Raw genomic sequence first — 18,617 nt, 5'->3', positions numbered from 1 at the left:
TGATTTGTTGCCATTGTGCTCCATTTCCCATGTCTCAGCATGGTCAATGAGTTCCCTGAGACTAGAACAATGATAATGATTAAGAGCAGTACGAAGTTTAAAATTCAAAACGCCATGATTTTGGGGCAGCATGATCATATTCCAACCCCGTCCACCAAGTATGGGCTAAGTCGGTTAAATGTAAAGCTGCAAACTTAATCTTTTCTTTTTCTTTATACTTGTCACGACCATACAAAATTTGAAATTGACGAATAAACTTCAGAAGAAGATCAGGATTTCGGGAACCATCATACATACTGAACTTGATCTTCTTTTCAAGTTGAGATAGTGACTTAGTCTTCTTCTTCTTCTTATGCCTTTGTCCATGCTCGGATATTGAGGTTGAAGATGATGAAGTGCTTGATGGGGATGAAGATGGAGACGAGGGTGAAGAATGTCGACGCCTTTGATGATGATGAGGTCTTCCACGAGAAGGGTGTGACTCTTCATTACTAGAAGAGGATCCATCAGAATAGGCGCCAGATGACTTTGAAGAAGAGGATGAGCTTCGACGCGATCTCTTTCTTTGTCTTGAAGTAGAATGGGACTGCCTCTTAGAAGTAGTTGGACTTCTTGATCGGCTCCTTTCATTGGTATGGCTTTGTCTCCTTGAAGTAGATGGGCTTCTTTCCTTGAATTCTTTGGGATTCTCAACTTTTTCTAGTTTGAGAAGTTGCTCACGAATTTGCTGATTCTCCTCTCTAAGACTTTGAATGGCTTGAAGAATAGCACTCGATTGATCCATTGAGACTAAAGAAAAAAAAATATGCTCACGCACTCAATGCAAGGGCTGAAAACAAACAAACTTATAGTTGTAAGCACTACCAGTGTTGGGGGTGAGGACCGAGCCAAAGCTCTGATACCACTGTAAACGCCCCGAACAACGTAGTATGCTTAACAATTATGATATTTGCTTGTTTTCGAGATTTAATATAAAAGAGAATGAACACTTAAAGCTGAAAATGAAAATAACTCACAAAATTACAGCCATAAAAATGTAAAAGTAATGGAGACAAGATTGAGGGTTGAAGATGGGCAACCCCCCCCCGAAGGAATGTATTTCTGCTCAACCCAAGTCCCTTAGGGAAGAGCTCAGTTACAATCAACCTGAGAGTGAGAAGAAGTAATTCTCACTCTCACAAGATCATGCAAAGATGTACAAACACACATGCATTATCTATTATGCAATGATAAGAACTGATTTCTTTACAGTATGAGAGAAGAAAAAGGGAAATTCAGCCTTTCTCCATCGTTGACCAGCAGTACATGGATAGGGCTTGCTTCTTGTAGCTAAAATGGAAGAAAAAGCTCGAGAAGGAGGTGTTGCAATGAATTTACAGGCTTGCTATCCTGTAAACAACAGTGATAGAAGAGAGAATATGGAGGAATTTGATAATGGAGAAGTGGGGGATGATGATGGGGATGGATGGGGCCAGTTTCTGGCTATCTGTGGGTGCTGTACATGAGTTTACAGCAAAGAAAAATGATCTTGAATGAAGAAAAACGAGCTCTTATTTATAGGAGAGGGGAGAGCTAGTACAAAAGGGGAAAGTGGAGTAGCACAAGACAAGTGTCCAGCCACATGTCATGAGATGTGACAAGTGGTGGGACACTTGGAAACTTGTGTGACAAGTGTCTTAACACTTGTCTCTTCTCTATGGCCTTCCTTTTTGGGTTGAATACTGTCAAGAATAGAAACAACCAAATTTAGTAAGCAGAGTCAGAGTACAGAACTTACTATTTTTAGAATGACATCCCTATTTTTTAGGACTAGTATTTTTAGGCTAATTCGAGGCTCCTAAAATTTAGGGACCTCCTAAAATTTAGGGATCTCCTAGAATTTAGGGACCCCCCCAATATGGGTATCATATGAAAGCTTTTTCCGTGTACATCGCAAAAATGGTATCCGAATCTTCATGTGACTTTCCTATGCAAAGAAATGTGCATTTCAAGCTTTCAGCCCACACATGCACATTATACAAGCATTTCATGATCATGCCATCTTGTTGATTGTAACTGTCTGTTCTGGTGGATCTAGCCCACACTTCAAGGCATCAATCCTTTCTGTGTGCGAGTCTAACCCTGATATGCGTGAGTTCTAGTCACAGGCGCCCAATCGGGTCATATAGGTGGAAGTGTGAACTATCTTTTCTCTAACCCACCGTGTGGGTCCACCATAACCTGTGACCACTCATCAGTGGCCAGCTCCAATGCACTTTTCTTTATATCTAATTAGTGCAAAGGAAATAAATTTAATAAATCATTATATAGATAAATTAATGAAAAAGGATACAAATTCTGTTTCTATAGAGTTGTGACAGATACCCTTTTTTCTCTAAAGAGTATCCAATAAAAATAAAATTTTCAACCTTTGGATAAAGCTTCTTCCACAGCTCATGACACATGAACATATGCAACACAGCCAAATACCTTCAAGTGTGATACATTGGGCTTCTTGCTTGTAAAGCTTAATTCGGGGGTCATCCCATGAACTGCATCTGTGGGAGTTCTATTCATAATACAGACAATAGTATGAACAACTTTAAACCACAATTTTTTTGGCATATTCTTTTAGCCATCAATGCCCATGCAACTTCTGCAATATGCTTATTTTTTATTTCTACAGCCCCATTTTGTTGTGGTGTATACCTACAAGTAAATTGTCTCTTTATCCCATGAGTCCTCAAGAAGCCACTGAACTCATCAGAGAGACACTCTCCCCATCCATTTGATCTCAAGCACTTAACTTTCAAGCATATTTGTGTTTAAACAACTACCTTGAAATATTTAAAGTACTCAAATACATCACTCTTTTATATCCATAGCTTCCTTGAACAGTTATCAATAAATTTGACAAAGTATTTGTTGCCACCAAGAGATACATTCTGTGTAAGCCCCCAAACATCTATTTGTACTACATCAAGTATATTTCTACTCACTTCTCTGTCATGTGAAAAGGGTTATCTCACCTACTTACCAAACTGGCATGCTTCACAGACTTTATGAAATTCTGCAACTCTAAAACAAGGCAACCCTATAACCAACCCTTTGGACTATATTAATTTTAGCCTTTGCATATTTGCATGTTTGATACGTTTATGCCATATTTCAATGTCTACAACCACTCCTTTTCCTTTAGCATACATAGCAACATCCATTGCGAGAATTCTAGTATCTAAAGTGAACATGTGGCCAACTCTACTTCCTTTTGTGACCAAGCTGCACTTATCATTAAAGTCTTCTACAAAACAACCTTTTGCATTGAATCGAACCTGCAACCCTTGCTCTATCATTTGGCCAACAAACACTAGATTCTTTTTGATTGATGGCACATGCAATACATCTGTTAGACTCTCCAATGTGTGAAATTGGGTGGCATGAAATCATCACCCGTCTCTGCACATAATCTGGATTTTGTAAGTCCTACATCCCTCCAAACCATTCAACATGGCTGGTCATATGATTAGATGCATTGAATCAACATACCATACATTATTATGTGTTCCCTTTCCTGTAATTGCATTCATCATATGCTGCATAACAAACATACACTCATTTTTTTCTTCATTCTATCGTTGAAAACTATGCATAGTTTCCTTGCTGCAATTTACCATTGTGTGAATATAATCCTTCTGAGCATACAATGGGCTGCAATATGACCTGTTTTTCCACAATAATGACAAACAATAGCAAAATTTTCAAAACCTCTATTCTGCCATCCACCTCTTTCTCTAGAGCACCCTTGCCTCTAAAGTTTCATCGGCCTCTTGAAACCTGCATTTCACCAAATTGTTGATTGAACCTATTTTGCTGGTTATTGCCAGTACGCTTGGACTTGTTCACCATTTCTTTTAGACGAGTCACCCTGCATATTGATCTCTTTGGTAACCATGAGAGAGACCAACTCATCAAAATCTGGAAATGGCTTTTGTACATATATAGAACAAATGATTTTCATGCTTTCTCATTATTAAAGCTACTCAAAGTGGATAAAATCGGATCATCATCATCATGCATTGCATCAATCACTGCTAAAGCATCTGCAATGCTCCCCTCACCTTCAAAACATACTCATTGTATTTCCCTTTCTTCAAGGTATTCAACTCTTGCTTGAGTTGAATCTTTCATGCCTTTGTATTTATTGAAAACATGTTCTTAAAAATGATCCAAGCTACATGTAAAGTTTCTGCATTCCTGATATGTCCCACCATTGTATTATCAATGACTGCAGATAGCCAATACATCACCTTTTTGTCTTTTGCATTCCATTCTTTCCATGCCTTTAATTCATCTGCAGTTGCATCACTGCAGTTGCAGGGATACTCAGTTATGGCTCCTTTTCTTCACCTAAAACAAACTCATAAAGGCCCTTTCCAATGAGGAAGTTCATCACACGAAACTTCCATAAAGTGTAGTTGTTCTTGTCGAGCTTCTCAATAATAGGATTTCCACTATTCTCTGCCATTATCAAAAAATGATACAACACAACAAGCTAGTCTTCTACAACCTTTCACAACAAGTGCACAGCAATACACTAAGCAACCTTTTTCACTAATTGCTCAATACTACATGTAATCTGCAAGCTATTTGCAAATTAACCTTATGTTTGCTTCCTAGCAAACACCTCAAAAGTTACAGATTTGAAATATGTAACCAGTGCACCCACTTTCGGTCAATACAGCCGAAATCACAGTATACCCTGAAACTGTTGTCCACAACCCTGCACCTCTGAAACGAGGCTTAAAATGACCTCAGATGTCCAAAAAAATTTGTGAAAATGCCCAAAAGAGCTTACTGCAGAATATACAGCGCTTTGCTCACACACCAATTCTCACAACAATCTAAGATTTTCACTCTACCCTACTTCCGGTGTCTCCACAAGCACCATCTAAGAGAAAGAGTGAAAGAATGGGAGAGCTTTCTACTTATTGCTTGCTTGCTTGAACCTTGCTTCTTTTCCTTCACTTCAATCTTCAAAATCAACCTCTCTCAGTGATGCCACTCTGATGCCATGTCAAGAATCACATGGTGGGGGGACTTGCTTAGGCCACTGCGCCAGACACACACTGTATACACAAGAAGAAGCTTACTCAGGAACACAAGAAGAGAGATGGAAAATGTTTTCTTGCAGATTTCTTCTTTTTCTTCTACACACTATACAACGTACACAAAGTACAGATAAGATACAACATAAAGGAAAGTGGTCTACTAAGTCAAACAATGCATAACAGACTACACTAATCGACTGGCACTATATTTGTAAGAAAACATACTAAGTGTAACAAACTAAATATAATAAGTGATAAGTCAATGGCCATGTAAGTATCATAATGATCACCAACATACTAAGTGTAGACGTGAGGACCCATCTAGCCAGGCAGTCCATCATCAATGTCCACACGTGTTAAGCTTGCCATCTCAACAAATATAAAGAAAATGAAAGAAAAGTGGATTGAAGACCTATGCTCTGATACCACTTCTAATGAAGCAACCAAAGAGAAGGGAGAAAGAGGAGAGAGAATACTATAAAAGTGAGAGAAATAGAGTGTAGAGGAGAGAGAAAGACTGGACGAAAAGAGAGAGATGGCAGGGAGCCATGAAAGGACAAGAAAGAGGCCTAAGAAGATGAAAGGGAAAGTTGTATTATTTAAAAAAAGTGCTTGTACACGTGTCATTTTTCACACCTTTTATACTTACGTCAATGTGGTCAATGTAACACTAAGTATTTATTCAAACATACCCTAATTTAGTTCCTTACAAACTCGGCTCTGCTGGAAAGTGATTACCGGAAAATTTTTGTCAAAAAATGGCCCGCCAAAAAGCAATTGCTTAAAAATGCCTTGAAACTCATTATTTCAAACATATATATAGTATACAAAGTAATGGAGGAAAGCTTGACTCCTACATAAGAGGTTATGGGCTCAAACCCTTAAAACTTTTCTCTTTGTTATATTTTTAAGTTTTTTATTTTTACCTAGAATTTTAAATCTTTAAACTTTACTGTTTATAATATAACTTTTGTATTGAAACCCCCTTTAAAACTTCCAAATTTTAAACCTCTTCTGAAAAACTATTTATTTTTCAAAAAGTAGCTTATTTCTTGCCATACAAAGTTTTAGGAAGAAATAAAAAACTTAAGGAGGTTTGAACCTATACCTTCATGTATATAAGTCAAAGCTATTGCTCCGTATACTATATACATGTTTGAAATAATGAGTCTTAAGATATTTTGAAGCAACTACTTTTTCTCGGGTTATTATCAAGAGAAATTCCTTAGCAATCACTTTCTAGCAAGCAAGGTTTACATTTTTAGCTAGGTTTACTAATTGGGTTGGGTTTACTATTTAAAAAGTAATGATTAGAGTCGCTTGCTTTTTTAAGATACGATTTGTACCTCAAATCCCAACTCTATGAGGTCTTTGAGACCACATTTGGGGGGTGGGGGGGGGGGGGAGGGCAGCACCACGTTGACACCCACCCTCCAAGGTCCCGATAGTATATACAAAATATTCTATTTTGTTAATGCATCGGCGTTATCAATATTATATTGTCTTAGGATAACTTCTCTTTTTGGCATTTAAAACAATGAACAAAGTATATAAGGATCGCATCAATGTAGAGGTCGGGCTTATTGAGAAAAATGATGATATGAATAAATATAAGATTTACACGTTTGGAACGTTAAGAAGGGCTGATGTTGTTGCAAGACGTGGGATGTCTATTCTAATTGGACTCCATCATTTGAGATAATCGTAAAAAGGAGGCCGAATCGGATCTTTTCAAGAGCTACGTGACTCGTGAGGCGGCCTATGAGTCACTCCATCGATGAGATCCATATCAAGATGTTGAATGGTCATTTTTTCCATCTTTTAAATTGCCTTTTTAAAAAAGCGAGAGAGTTGACATGTGGTCTCCACATCAAACGTCATCCTTGCTTAATTTAATACTCGCAATTAAGAAGAAGAGATGGATGATGGAGGAGAGTGGATGGAGCCACTAAAAGGATATTTACCTCTCTACGTAGCTCTACGTTACAAAACGTGCGGACCTTAATCTACTGACGCTTGAATACGATGATCGACTGATTCTTTGCGCGCGAATTTCATGCCCTCTTTTTTGTGCTGGATGGTCACTTCTAGAATGTAGAAGGCGCGCATCGTCCATTTCAGTTGTAATGGGAAAATATACCATTTTTTTCATGGGCGGAGATGCTCTTCTTACTTGATGTTTGCTGCGGCATGCTAAGGCTAAGTCTTCCCCCGTCAACAGGTCCTCTCCCATATCATATCTACTTCAATCTAGTGTGAGGGTCCCCCCAATCTACTGGTACTCTCACCATTATTGAAAAGGGCGGGGGCATATACTTGATTCCACCATGCCCCAGGATTTCACATTCGGTACACAATGTACGCATGAGGACTAGGGACAATTGAACGGATTAATGGAGGTTTTAAGTTCCCATCAATGATTTGTCTCTGCGCAAAACTTTTTATTTTTTTAAAAAGAAAAAAGAACATTCAAAGTTCAAGTTCAACCCACCCCTTAGCAGCTAGCTTGCAGTTGCACGAGCTGCTGATGATTAAGACCTTACAACACGAAAACATACCGATCAATTATCACGTCCCCCGACCCTAGTTAATTGGGAGTTATGGCAGCGGGGGGGGACGGGACGCAAGACGAGATCCCAGATTATGCGTGCAACTTGCTTCAAGTTAATGGTAGCGCGCTAGGACGGGCAAGTGCAAGCAATTCGGATGGAAAACCTGTAATTTGTTGAGGATACAGTAATGGATGGATCTATTCTATATCCCATTTTGTATGGAAGCACAACCAGACATGCAACACATTAATCGAAAAGTACAAACTCTAAGTAAGGCTCACGTGGGTGCATTAATCAGCTTCAGCATCTCTGCTGCCTTTCTTTTCAAATGTCAACTCTTCTTCTTCTTCTTCTTCAAAGGGTCTACTCTGGACTCTGGAGTCTGAGCTCTCTCTCTCTCTCTCTCTCTAAGCCCTTGCCAAAGTGCAGCAGTCATGGCATTGGCCACTGGCCAGTCTACTACGCAGTAATTGAACCCCTTAGGAAGTCCGTGTTTGTTGAGTCCTTCACCTTTCTTTTCCCCCATTTAAGTCCAAGATCTTTGAAATCTAGTAGTTTCCTTTGCCCATGCATTAAATTCCATCATTTTTTGTAAGGCATCTGGTCCTTGGATTTGAAAAAATTTCCCTCTAGTTTTGAGAATAAATGTCCGAGAGAGGAACTTAATAGACAGTAATGTTTGACCTCACGAGCCATGCAGTGACCCCTTTTAATTGCCCAAGATCTCCCACGATCTTGCACGAAAGTAACCCCCAAACCCACGCGCCCGCCCCGCCCGGATACGTGATAGCAATGACGTTCGAGGCTTATGTTGATGGTAGGAAGTTGGAACAGTGGAGAGCCACATTCGTGAATCGTCGCTGAGATCTTACGCAAAAACCCCCACCAAAAGGACTTTTAGAAATGCAACTTATCTCTGCTACCAGACATTGAGATCCGACAAATTGCTAAAATTGTTTTTGAGCTTTGGCCGCCCTCGAGTACATCTAGAAAAAATCCCCCCCAAGGCCTTTGAAAATTCACCTCATTTCTAGCAGCAGGTAGCATAGAGATCTTTTCTACTATGCATATATGTTTGCTAAAATCTCCCCTCTTCCCTTCACCAAAACACCCTAGATGTTGAGAAAGGGAACTAGATCTTTTTTAGTATTTTCTACATGTGGTAAAGATGGCAAGTGTGAAGTTCCTTCAAAAGATTCTCTTTGGTAGTCGGTACCACATGTACACTCGAATCTTAGTTGTATGGAAAGTCATGAAGATATTGAAGAGATTCTACTAAAGATTTGAAAATAAAAAAAACCTTTCATTCTCCATGTATGGGGAGATTAAGACACTTCTAGATATAAATTCATGTTAGAACTCTGGGCCTTGAGATGAGATCCTTAAGTGACAACCATGACACACATATTCAACTTGGATAACAATCTTCGCACCTTTCAAAATCCAACACAAAGGACATGATGCAATTAAGACAAGGTAGTATACTCTAATTGTGAAAACTATCATGCAAGATAGAAATGCAATTATTAACTTAGGGAAGGATGCATTAGAAACACTACTATTACTACTTGTGAAAACTATCATGGAACATGCACATGCAATTATTGATGTAGGTTCCTTTTGTTCTACTAGTTTTAGCTTTACTATTTACAATTTTCCACAATGTCCAAGAACTCATTTATTTTTCATGCATTGTCATTTTCCTTACTCTAATGTGAAGTCCCTTTCTTCTATTTCTTTGTGGGGACTTGGGAAAAGTTTATGATTGTAATGAGTGACAAATGTTTGGGCCAATGGGGAGGAAATTTTCAAAAATGAAACGGGTGCATGACATTGGAGTTTATGTCATAAGCTCCATAGAGCTAATAATGACAAGAAGGCTGACTATGAAGAGATAAGATAAGATAGAAGGGCATGAGAATATACTAAAGATTATATGAAAGGGAAAAGAGATCTTAGATTGTACAAAGGTAGTAATGCATGATGGGATCGCAAATTGTAATATGGTTTTCTTTAATGTCATCTACAACCCTTCATATTGTTATACAATCAATCTGTCTAATATGCACAAGCATTTGATGTCCTCGTTTACCAATCGTTGCATCCAATGGCATTGGATAGTATCCATTTATTTATTTGATTGTACTAAATTCAATACTTTTAACACTTTGCTCGCATTCCTTTGTCCAAAAAAGAAAAAGCCTTCGGATTTCCCCATATAGACAAGGCTCCATGCATTTTCCACACTTTCTTAGTTGCTTATATCATCTAAGATGTCAACACACATTGTTTGCATGATGCTTTGCTCACAATGTCTACAAATGAAAAAAGTTTCACTCTAGTCACTTCTACACTATAGGTTGCATAGTGCACATATATTAGTAGCTTAGCTCACCCAATGTATTAACCTTTTACATTGAGTTTGTGGTGACAATGATGGGTGTTATGGATAAGCTTGTCTCAAAAGTCTACTCATTGGGACTAAATATGAATAGTAGAGTGAATGGCTAGTGATTTAATCTCTCAACGTGCAATGTGGAAGAGGAATACATAATGCCACCAAATAACTATGTTAAATTGCCATGCAATTTTTTTAAATCAAAATTGTGATTAATTAGAGGATTTATTTCATTAGTACCTTAATTATCAAGCAAATCAATGGAATTGTTTCTCCTTGACTATGTGTACATGTTATTGTATCACATATTGATTCCCACAACATATTAAAGGATAGGTATGATTGACAGGTAAACATTTAAAGGCTTTTGACTATGCATACTCGTTTGCAAGGTAAAAGTATGATAAGGTGGCTAGCTAGTCTAACTTAGTATAAAACTATTTGCAAGGCATAGTGACTATAAATGTCACAAGATAAAACCTCATGGTTTGAGTAGAACATATTGCAATCAAAGTAAAGTAACACTCTTTGAGTTTTCAATATAGGGCGTAAATATCTTCTATTAATGCTATGCATTGAAATAATAGACTTGTTTGGGATATGTTTTTTCAAGAAAGTTTCAAGCTACCTCACCATGCTACTACCAGTAATACTATGTCTCCAAGCAAGGATAGTCAATTTTTAACATGTCGAGTTATCATTATTTGGTTGTTGGAGGAAGGGATAAGGGGCATGTCACTCTAATATTTGAGTGATATGAACCCAACACAATAAGATGTAGGTGCTTAAGCTAAGGGAGAGTAAGTCATAAGCCCATTGACACAAGCGTTTGCTAAACTTTTTGTGAACATTCATCTAACCTAAATGATTTTTTTTTGTAAATGAGTAGAACAAGACAATGAGAAAGATCAATTTAAAGTATTTAAAGCCAAGAAAGCTATCAATCAAAGGAAGTCATATTCTGTGAGCAATTGGTTAGAGCAAAGGAGATTGCCTCATTAACCCCATTCTAGGGGCTTGGGTGGGGGAGGGTTCTTATACCTTAGCCCCCTAAACATTTCCAAAATTTTTTGTGAACTTGCTTTGACCTGAGTGAAAATGGTAATGGGTAGAGCAAAGCATAGTGCCTCCTCAACCCCGACTCTTAAGGCTTTGGCGGGCTAGGGTTGACATAACTTAGCCCCAAATGTTTGTTAAACCTTTGTGTGAACATTGCTTGACCTAAATTGAGATGGTTTGTAAATGAGTGGGACAAGACAATTTGAAAGATCGGGTTAAAGTATTTCGAGTCAAGAAAAAAGAATTAGTCATCTCGTATTGCTAGTTATGGACGGATGTATAGAGCCTAGGTATGTTGCCCCATAAGAACACTACCTAGGGAGGCATTGACGGAAGGGTGGCTGGAAAGGGAAAGGGAAAGGGAAAGGGATAGGTTTGTGTGAGCGTCCCGAAGGTTGGCAGGTGAGGATACATACAAATAATACATGACACAAGGCAAAGTTTGAGGTAATGTGATCTCTTTCTTTGTCTTTATAAAAGCATGTTCACGCGAAAGAGCTTGGCTGCAATTTCGGCTACAAGCTTCACATACATCCATGATGCATGCGTAGCAGGAAGAAAGAAGCGGATATCCACGAGGTTACACACTTGGAGAGAGAGAGAGAAAGAGAGAGGGCGGGAGGCGGGGAGGTCATATCGAAAAGATAACAGAGGTGTGCCCAATTGAAAAGATAGCTAGTGTTATATTGAAAGGATAACTTAAATTTCTAAGGTGAGATTTCTCTCTCTCTCTCTCTCTCTCTCTCTCTCTCTCTCTCTCAAGCACATATTAATGGGCTAGATCCCAAGGGGCTCTTGTGTTTGTCCTCTGGTGTGGATGAGGCTGGACTGATCTGGAGCACTCCATTCCTTACACTGTTTCTGTTGGGAAAGGAGAGAAGGCTGTCTTGTTTACGAGTTTTTCTTTGTTCTTTCTGCAGCTTAAAATTAACCTAAATTGGAATTTGGGAGAGCCAAAGAAGGCCGCCCGGTTCTTTGGTTTTTGTGTGCTTCTTCAATCTCCACTGCTCTTCCTCCAACAACACCTCTCCTTCCCTCCATGTCACGAGGTTCTGATTTGCTTCAAACGAGTCTTCCGATTCCTTGCTTTGTGTTGCCCAAGTGATTGAGTCGGGATTTTGTGGGCTCTCTCTTTCTTTTGATGATTGAGAGAGAGAGAGAGAGAGAGAGAGAGAGAGAGAGAGAGACTACATTGTTGACCAAATGTTGAAAAGAGGCAGTCTGCAGTATAACACAAAAGACCTTCCTCTCTTCCCTTCTTTTTGTTAGCTGCCTTGTTCTTTTGCCTCTGTTAACCTTTACACTGCCTGCCTGTCTTTGGTTTTCCCTTGAATGTGGCTGCTTCCGCCTTAGTTTCTTCCGCCTTTTGACTTCTCTGCTTGGCCTTTCCTCCCATTTCGTCCAGAGCATAGTTACTTGCCTTTGTTTATTTGTCATTAGTTCCTTGCTTGTTCCGTATAAAAGGGTGATTTTGTGTTCCCTGATCATATGGGCTTACGTCTCAAGGTATAATTGATGTCTGCCAGCATGAATTCTCAAGGTGGTTCCACTCACAGCAACAATTCTAGCGCGTTGGTGCATGCGACGCTGGAGCATCAGATCAGCATTGACAAAATCCAAGTGCAATTAGCCGGTGCGTAGTATGCGTACACTTTTTGGAGGAACACAATTGATCAGTTGATTTCATGTAGAGAGCAATGCTGATTCCTGAATTTAGGAGCTTGATGACAGCTGGGTTGAAAGTCCATATATGATATGTTTGGAGATATAATGATAGGTGCAGGTATATCATCAATTGAGGATCTTGAGCAAAGCTAATTATCTGAAAGGGGACCATATTAGTCATATGATAAGGGACTGCTAAGGATGATGTAGGCCAAATAGCAACAGTCATTTATTGCTCATATGGTAGAGTGTAAGAAGCTGCTTCAAAATACAGGTTTATGTTTCATAAGAATGTAAGAAGATGTTTCATTGTTAGCATCAGGTCCATAAGATCGTAAGGGTCGAAAAAAAGTCTGTTGTGTAAAATACGGTTCTGAAGCTCAATTGACTAGCTGATGGTAATGATGTTTCAACTTTCAAAGTCGAATTGAGCAACTTGAGGAAGGCTATAATTAGGGTGACCGTAAAGGACGTTTTGTAACATGTTAGTGTGTAGTGCAAATGTAGTCAGTTCTGGAACCTTAGTAATTAACTTCACGGGAGTAATGAATTTCCATTGAGGAGGCACTGGCATGGAGTAAGGCAATTAGAGACTATAAGAGTAGATTTAAGCGCACGATTGGGCGATTGCTAATAATGAGTTGTGGAATTATATGATTGATGGTGCAGGGATAGGCGGACCGATCAGTATAGCAGCCAAAGGTGCAGTCGATCCACATCAAGAATTAGGCGTAGCTGCCGATCATCACCAATATAGCAGCGGCAGCATGCAGATGCGCCGCCAGCAGCAGGTGCAGGATGAGCTGGGCGCGGAAGCAGGCCGGCAATCGCGACGAGCGAGGTTCATCATCATGACGGGGATAGAGGTGCTGGGGAGGGACTTCACCTTCTGGGGGTTGATGATGTGCAGCAGCGTGGCGCTTGTGGTGGGTTTATCGTCAGCGACGCTGCTGGGAAGGCTGTATTTCGTGCACGGGGGCTCCAGGAGGTGGCTGTATACGTGGGTGGAGAGCGCGGGGTGGCCGATCATGCTGCCCGCAATACTGCTGTGCCACTGGAGGGGCGCTGGGCACCGTGGAGCGGCGGCCAATAACAATAACAACAATAATAATAATAATCACAATCACAATGAGAGCAATATTGGTAATGATGGTATATTTATAAGTAGCGAGGTGGAGGTGGAGGTGGAGGTGGAGATGATAGCTGGCGTGAAGCAGTGCGTCGACGTATTGCAGCGGCGCCAGGAGGAGGCGGCGGCCGAGGCGCAGAGGCGCGGTTGCTGGCGGCGGCCTCTGATGGTGAAGCTGGGGGTGATGTACGTGGCGCTGGGGTGCTTGACGGCGTTCGACAACCTGCTCTACTCGTGGGGGCTGTCGTACCTGCCCGTGTCCACGAACTCGCTGGTGTGCTCCAGCCAGCTGGCGTTCAACGCGCTCTTCGCGTACGCGCTGGTGGGGCAGCGCATCACCCCGTACGCCGTCAACGCCATGGTGGTGATCACCAGCGGCACGGTGCTGCTAGGCGCGGGCGCGGGCGCCGACCGCCCTCCAGGCACCACGCAACGCCAGTACGCGCTGGGCTTCGTGGTCACGGTGGCTGCGTCCGCCCTGTACGCCCTCATGCTGGCCCTCATCGAGCTCATCTACCGCCGCGTCCTCGCGGGCCGCCCCAGCTTCGTGGTGGTGTTGGAGGTCCAGGTCGGCATCTCCGCCGCCGCCTCCGCCTTCTCCCTGGTGGGCATGTGGGCCAGCGGGGACCTCGCCGCTGTGCGCATGGAGGCCCGCGCCTTCGACCTCGGCATCGCCTCCTACTGCCTCACCCTTGCCTGGTCTGCAGTCGGCTGGCAGCTCTACATCCTCGGGGGCTACGGCATCATCTTCCTTGCCTCCTCCCTCATGTCCTGCGTCTTCATGACCGCCATGATCCCTGTCCTCCCCGTCCTCGCTGTCATCTTCAACCACGACAGCTTCTCCGCCCTCAAAGGCATCGCCATGCTCCTCTCCATCTGGGGCTTCATCTCTTACATTTATGGCGCTTACCTCGCTTCCAAGGACTGCTCCCCCTCCCACCACATTCAGGACTCCAATAAGGACTCCCAAAGCCTAATGCATTGATAGTATCACCATGCCCTAAATTTTCGAGGAGGAGGAGGCGGAAGCGGCGGCTGCGGAGGTGATGGTGGCAGTGACATAACCTTCACATCATATTATTTCATTACCCTATTTATCATCACCCGCTTGTAGTAAACTTGCTTTGCTTATTCCTTAACTAAATATTCAATTTCTATTTCGAGCCATAATCTTTGGCATAGCAACATCCTTGATTTATACATCTTAATTAGCCCCGTCCCCTCCTCATGCTACCACCAACCTCATGCCCATAACAAACATGGTTGGTGCAAGTTTCGAGGTGTGGACTTGGCAATTTGTTGATGAGATGCAAGGCTTTTCACCTTACACATTATGTTTTTTTGCCTTTGGACAGTGGGACAAAATCTAAGACAAGATCATCGACACCTGATGACTACTTCCTTTCCTAATGTACATGAAGTGCAGCTTCGAATAGGCCAAAATAATTGCACATGCATCCCAAAAGATTTGAGAACAATGTTGGTTATGTGCTCTCCCCCCCCTTTCAATGCCCTTCTTCCTTTACTATATGTGAACTTGTCTTATCCCTCAATTTTCGTGTATGGCTCTCTCCTTTGGCCCCACCTTGCGATCTTATTTGTAGCTTTATACTATCTTCCCCAAGCATGCAATGCACCATAACCAAGATTGTATGCCACTTTCATATTGTAATCATCTAAAAGATTTCTTGCATATCCCCAAAAAAACAATTATAGAAAACAAGGCCTCTTACCCACTTTAATCCCCAACCACGAATATATTATATACTTCCTTTTTTAAAATTTTGAACAATTGTAATGTTCATTGTCATAGCTAAAAGTAACAAGAGCTCATGAAAGGTAGGACGCCAAGGCTCTATAAGTTTGTAAAAGAGTGTTGTTGTTAGTTCTTTCTTGAATAAACGTTCCTTCAAGTTTGTCTTTTGGATGAATGGTATCAATGTTGTATGTTTAATAGAGAGTTCCAAATATTTTCTCAAAATTATCAAACCTTGTATTATGTAAAGCTGTCGTCTATAGTTGCCAATATTATAATTCACAATAAAAAATCTCAATTATATTGAAACAATAACTCTAGTGGGAATGCTTTTATCAAATTGAAGCACTCCCTTTATTGACCAAGGATAATATATAGTCTAGAGTAATTTATGGCTTTAACTCATTAATATTATTGATTGAAGTAAGGGTCAATGCAAAAAGTACAAAGTTCAATGAATGATTATTGATCCCTCCATAACTAGAAATCATCTTATGAATCACCTATCTCAAACATGTGGCCCTACTACACAATGGGAATGGCCAACAATATAAAAGTGAAATGTATAATATCAAGATGCATACATGTAGCTTTAGGTACATGCAAAAGTTTGTTTCACTTGGAGATTCGAGTATGGGCAAGGGAAAAGTTGGCCTTCCTTTAAAGCTTGTAAAGAATCTTCCTTTTTGGTTACACCATATGTTTTCATGTGAAGTTTCTTAAAATGATATCTAAAGAGCATGACCATGTTTTGCTTGTGTTGATTAAGGATTTTGAGCATAATGCTAGAAAGGCCCTTGCCAACAAATATGCTTATGTGAGATATGACAAACAAATGTCTAAGTAGCATAGCCCCACCTCTAGCCTTATAAGTCACATGGAAAAATTGAATGCTCTTCAACCACCTTCAATAATAGAAAAGGGGTAGGTCTATTATCCTCAATTTTAGTCAAAATGATAAGTACCTAGAGTTCTACATTACACAAGTCACATTTTGTCACATGTCTATTGTGAACCTTTATTGGAAGAGACCCTTGTGATGATATTTTATCACCATAGTAGCTCAAACCATAATCATGAGACAAGCCAAGCAATGCACATTCCCACTCAAGAATCATGTTGAGGTAAGCCTTTATGACTTGCATCACTTTGTACACAGTTTGGTGCAAGATATTAATGCAAGTTGCCAAGGCAACCTAATGATACAATAGATATTAGAAGGTTAATTTAGTGACAAAAAACCCATCACATCATGAACTAAACAATACATTCGATTAGTTAGACTATCTTATTACCAAGTGTGTTGTGCTATGAGCTAATTTACACTTCTTTTGTGCCTATAACCTTGTTACGACATTCATACCTACACATTCAAGTCAATTTGCACATGAAGTTAAGCCTCCTTCTTGTCCTTTGTTTGTTTTTTTCTGTCTTTGCCATTTCATTTCTCGAAGAAGGCGTAAGACAAAGAGAGTGGAAGAAAAAGTTGAATAGATAAAGTAGAGAGAGAGAGAAGAGAGAGAGAGAGAGAGAGAGAGAGAGAGAGAGAGAGAGAGAGAGAGAGAGAGAGATATTATCCTAAACCCTAAACTTTCACACTTGCAAAACATGTTATGAGCTACCTTATAAGAGACCAAAAGGCATGAAATATTGTACACATGGTTTATACGAGTGTAGGTCATGCCTCAAGTTGTGATATAAGTAATAATCTTGGCATGCACACTTAGGAGGATACTTGTAAGCCATGTCTATTTGTTGTCCCATAAGCCATAAACAAAACTTAGGACCTAAAGTTGAGAAAACACAAATTGCACAAGGGAAAAAATAGAGACAAGAGTGCACAACAAGAGAATGGATGTAATCTTTCCCTAAGCTTTTGTGAATACATTCATGATTTCATCTAATAATCTATTTAACCAAAAATAAAAAACACATTAATTCCTTGCCATCTATCCATCAGGTAGAATGTAACAAGTGTGCATGCGGTACTATGTGCAATACACCACTATTATGTGAGAAATAAACAAATCAAAATTCATTCAATAATAAGTAACACATTCCCTTCATAGCAATAAAATAATAAATTATCATAATGGTAGATCCTAGATAAGATGTTCCCTTAAGCCATACACTTGACTCACTTTCTTATAGGCTCTAGCCATAGGCTAGAGTCGTATAAGCTAGATGGCTTGCACATTTGACTTGCATGCTTGTAGGCCATGTAGATACAAGACCTATTGCACCACATCCAAAGTTTCCATATAAGCCATATGTGACCCATAGGTTTGTAGGCTATATTTGTAAGCTATCTTGCAACAATATGCATTTCAAATTCTTTTATTCTTATACTTGTAGGCCATGTCTACAAGTATAAGAATATCTTGCAACAATATGCATTTCAAAATATTTTATTCTTATACTTGCAGGCCATGTTTACAAGTTTTCTCTAGCACACCCTTTCCATACAAATACTAGCATTTATACCAATGGGTTTTTTTTGCATAGAAGGGAAATGTATAATAGAAGAAGAAGAGGAGGAGGAGGAGGAGGAAGAAGAAGGATAATAATAATAATAATTAGGAGGAAAAGATAGAAGAAAGGAGTTGACACATGAGAAAATGTTTTTTTTTGTTGAGGAAAACACATCCTATATAAGAATATCATCACACACACACACACACACACACACACACACACACACACACACACACACACACACACACACACACACACACACACACACACACACACACACACACACACACACACACACACACACACACACACACACACACACACACACACACACACACACACACACACACACACACACACACACACACACACACACACACACACACACACACACACACACACACACACACACACACACACACACACACACACACACACACACACACACACACACACACACACACACACACACACACACACACACACACACACACAC

General features: G+C 40.2%; 1 protein-coding gene across 4 annotated transcripts; it reads left to right on the top strand.

The window, feature by feature from the left end:
* The first annotated feature begins 11,578 nt into the window (after positions 1-11,578).
* On the top strand, positions 11,579-15,672 carry LOC148037840 (purine permease 3-like). Of its 4 annotated transcripts, none has more exons than XM_087676794.1 (3): positions 11,612-11,749; positions 12,623-12,729; positions 13,431-15,672. In XM_087676794.1, exons 2-3 carry the CDS (start codon positions 12,624-12,626, stop codon positions 14,873-14,875), a joined length of 1,551 nt encoding a protein of 516 aa, XP_087532920.1. In that variant the 5' UTR covers positions 11,612-11,749; position 12,623; the 3' UTR covers positions 14,876-15,672. The 4 variants fall into 4 exon arrangements, with proteins under 4 accessions (XP_087532918.1, XP_087532920.1, XP_087532921.1 ...); XM_087676795.1 differs by having other exon boundaries at positions 11,699-11,808; XM_087676792.1 differs by lacking the exon at positions 12,623-12,729 and having other exon boundaries at positions 11,579-11,749.
* The last annotated feature ends 2,945 nt before the right edge of the window (positions 15,673-18,617 follow it).

Source organism: Lygodium microphyllum, chromosome 4 (assembly GCF_053477565.2).
Source record: "Lygodium microphyllum isolate KBCC chromosome 4, Lygodium_microphyllum_v1.1.10, whole genome shotgun sequence".
NCBI lineage: Eukaryota > Viridiplantae > Streptophyta > Polypodiopsida > Schizaeales > Lygodiaceae > Lygodium > Lygodium microphyllum.
This window is presented reverse-complemented; position numbering and strand designations above follow the sequence as displayed.

Coding starts and splice junctions, on each gene's coding strand:
- LOC148037840 (XM_087676793.1), top strand. CDS start 12,612: ATGTCTGCCAGCATGAATTCTCAAGGTGGTTCCACTCACAGCAACAAT. Junction 12,730..13,430: donor AATCCAAGTGCAATTAGCCG/GTGCGTAGTATG, acceptor TTGATGGTGCAG/GGATAGGCGGACCGATCAGT.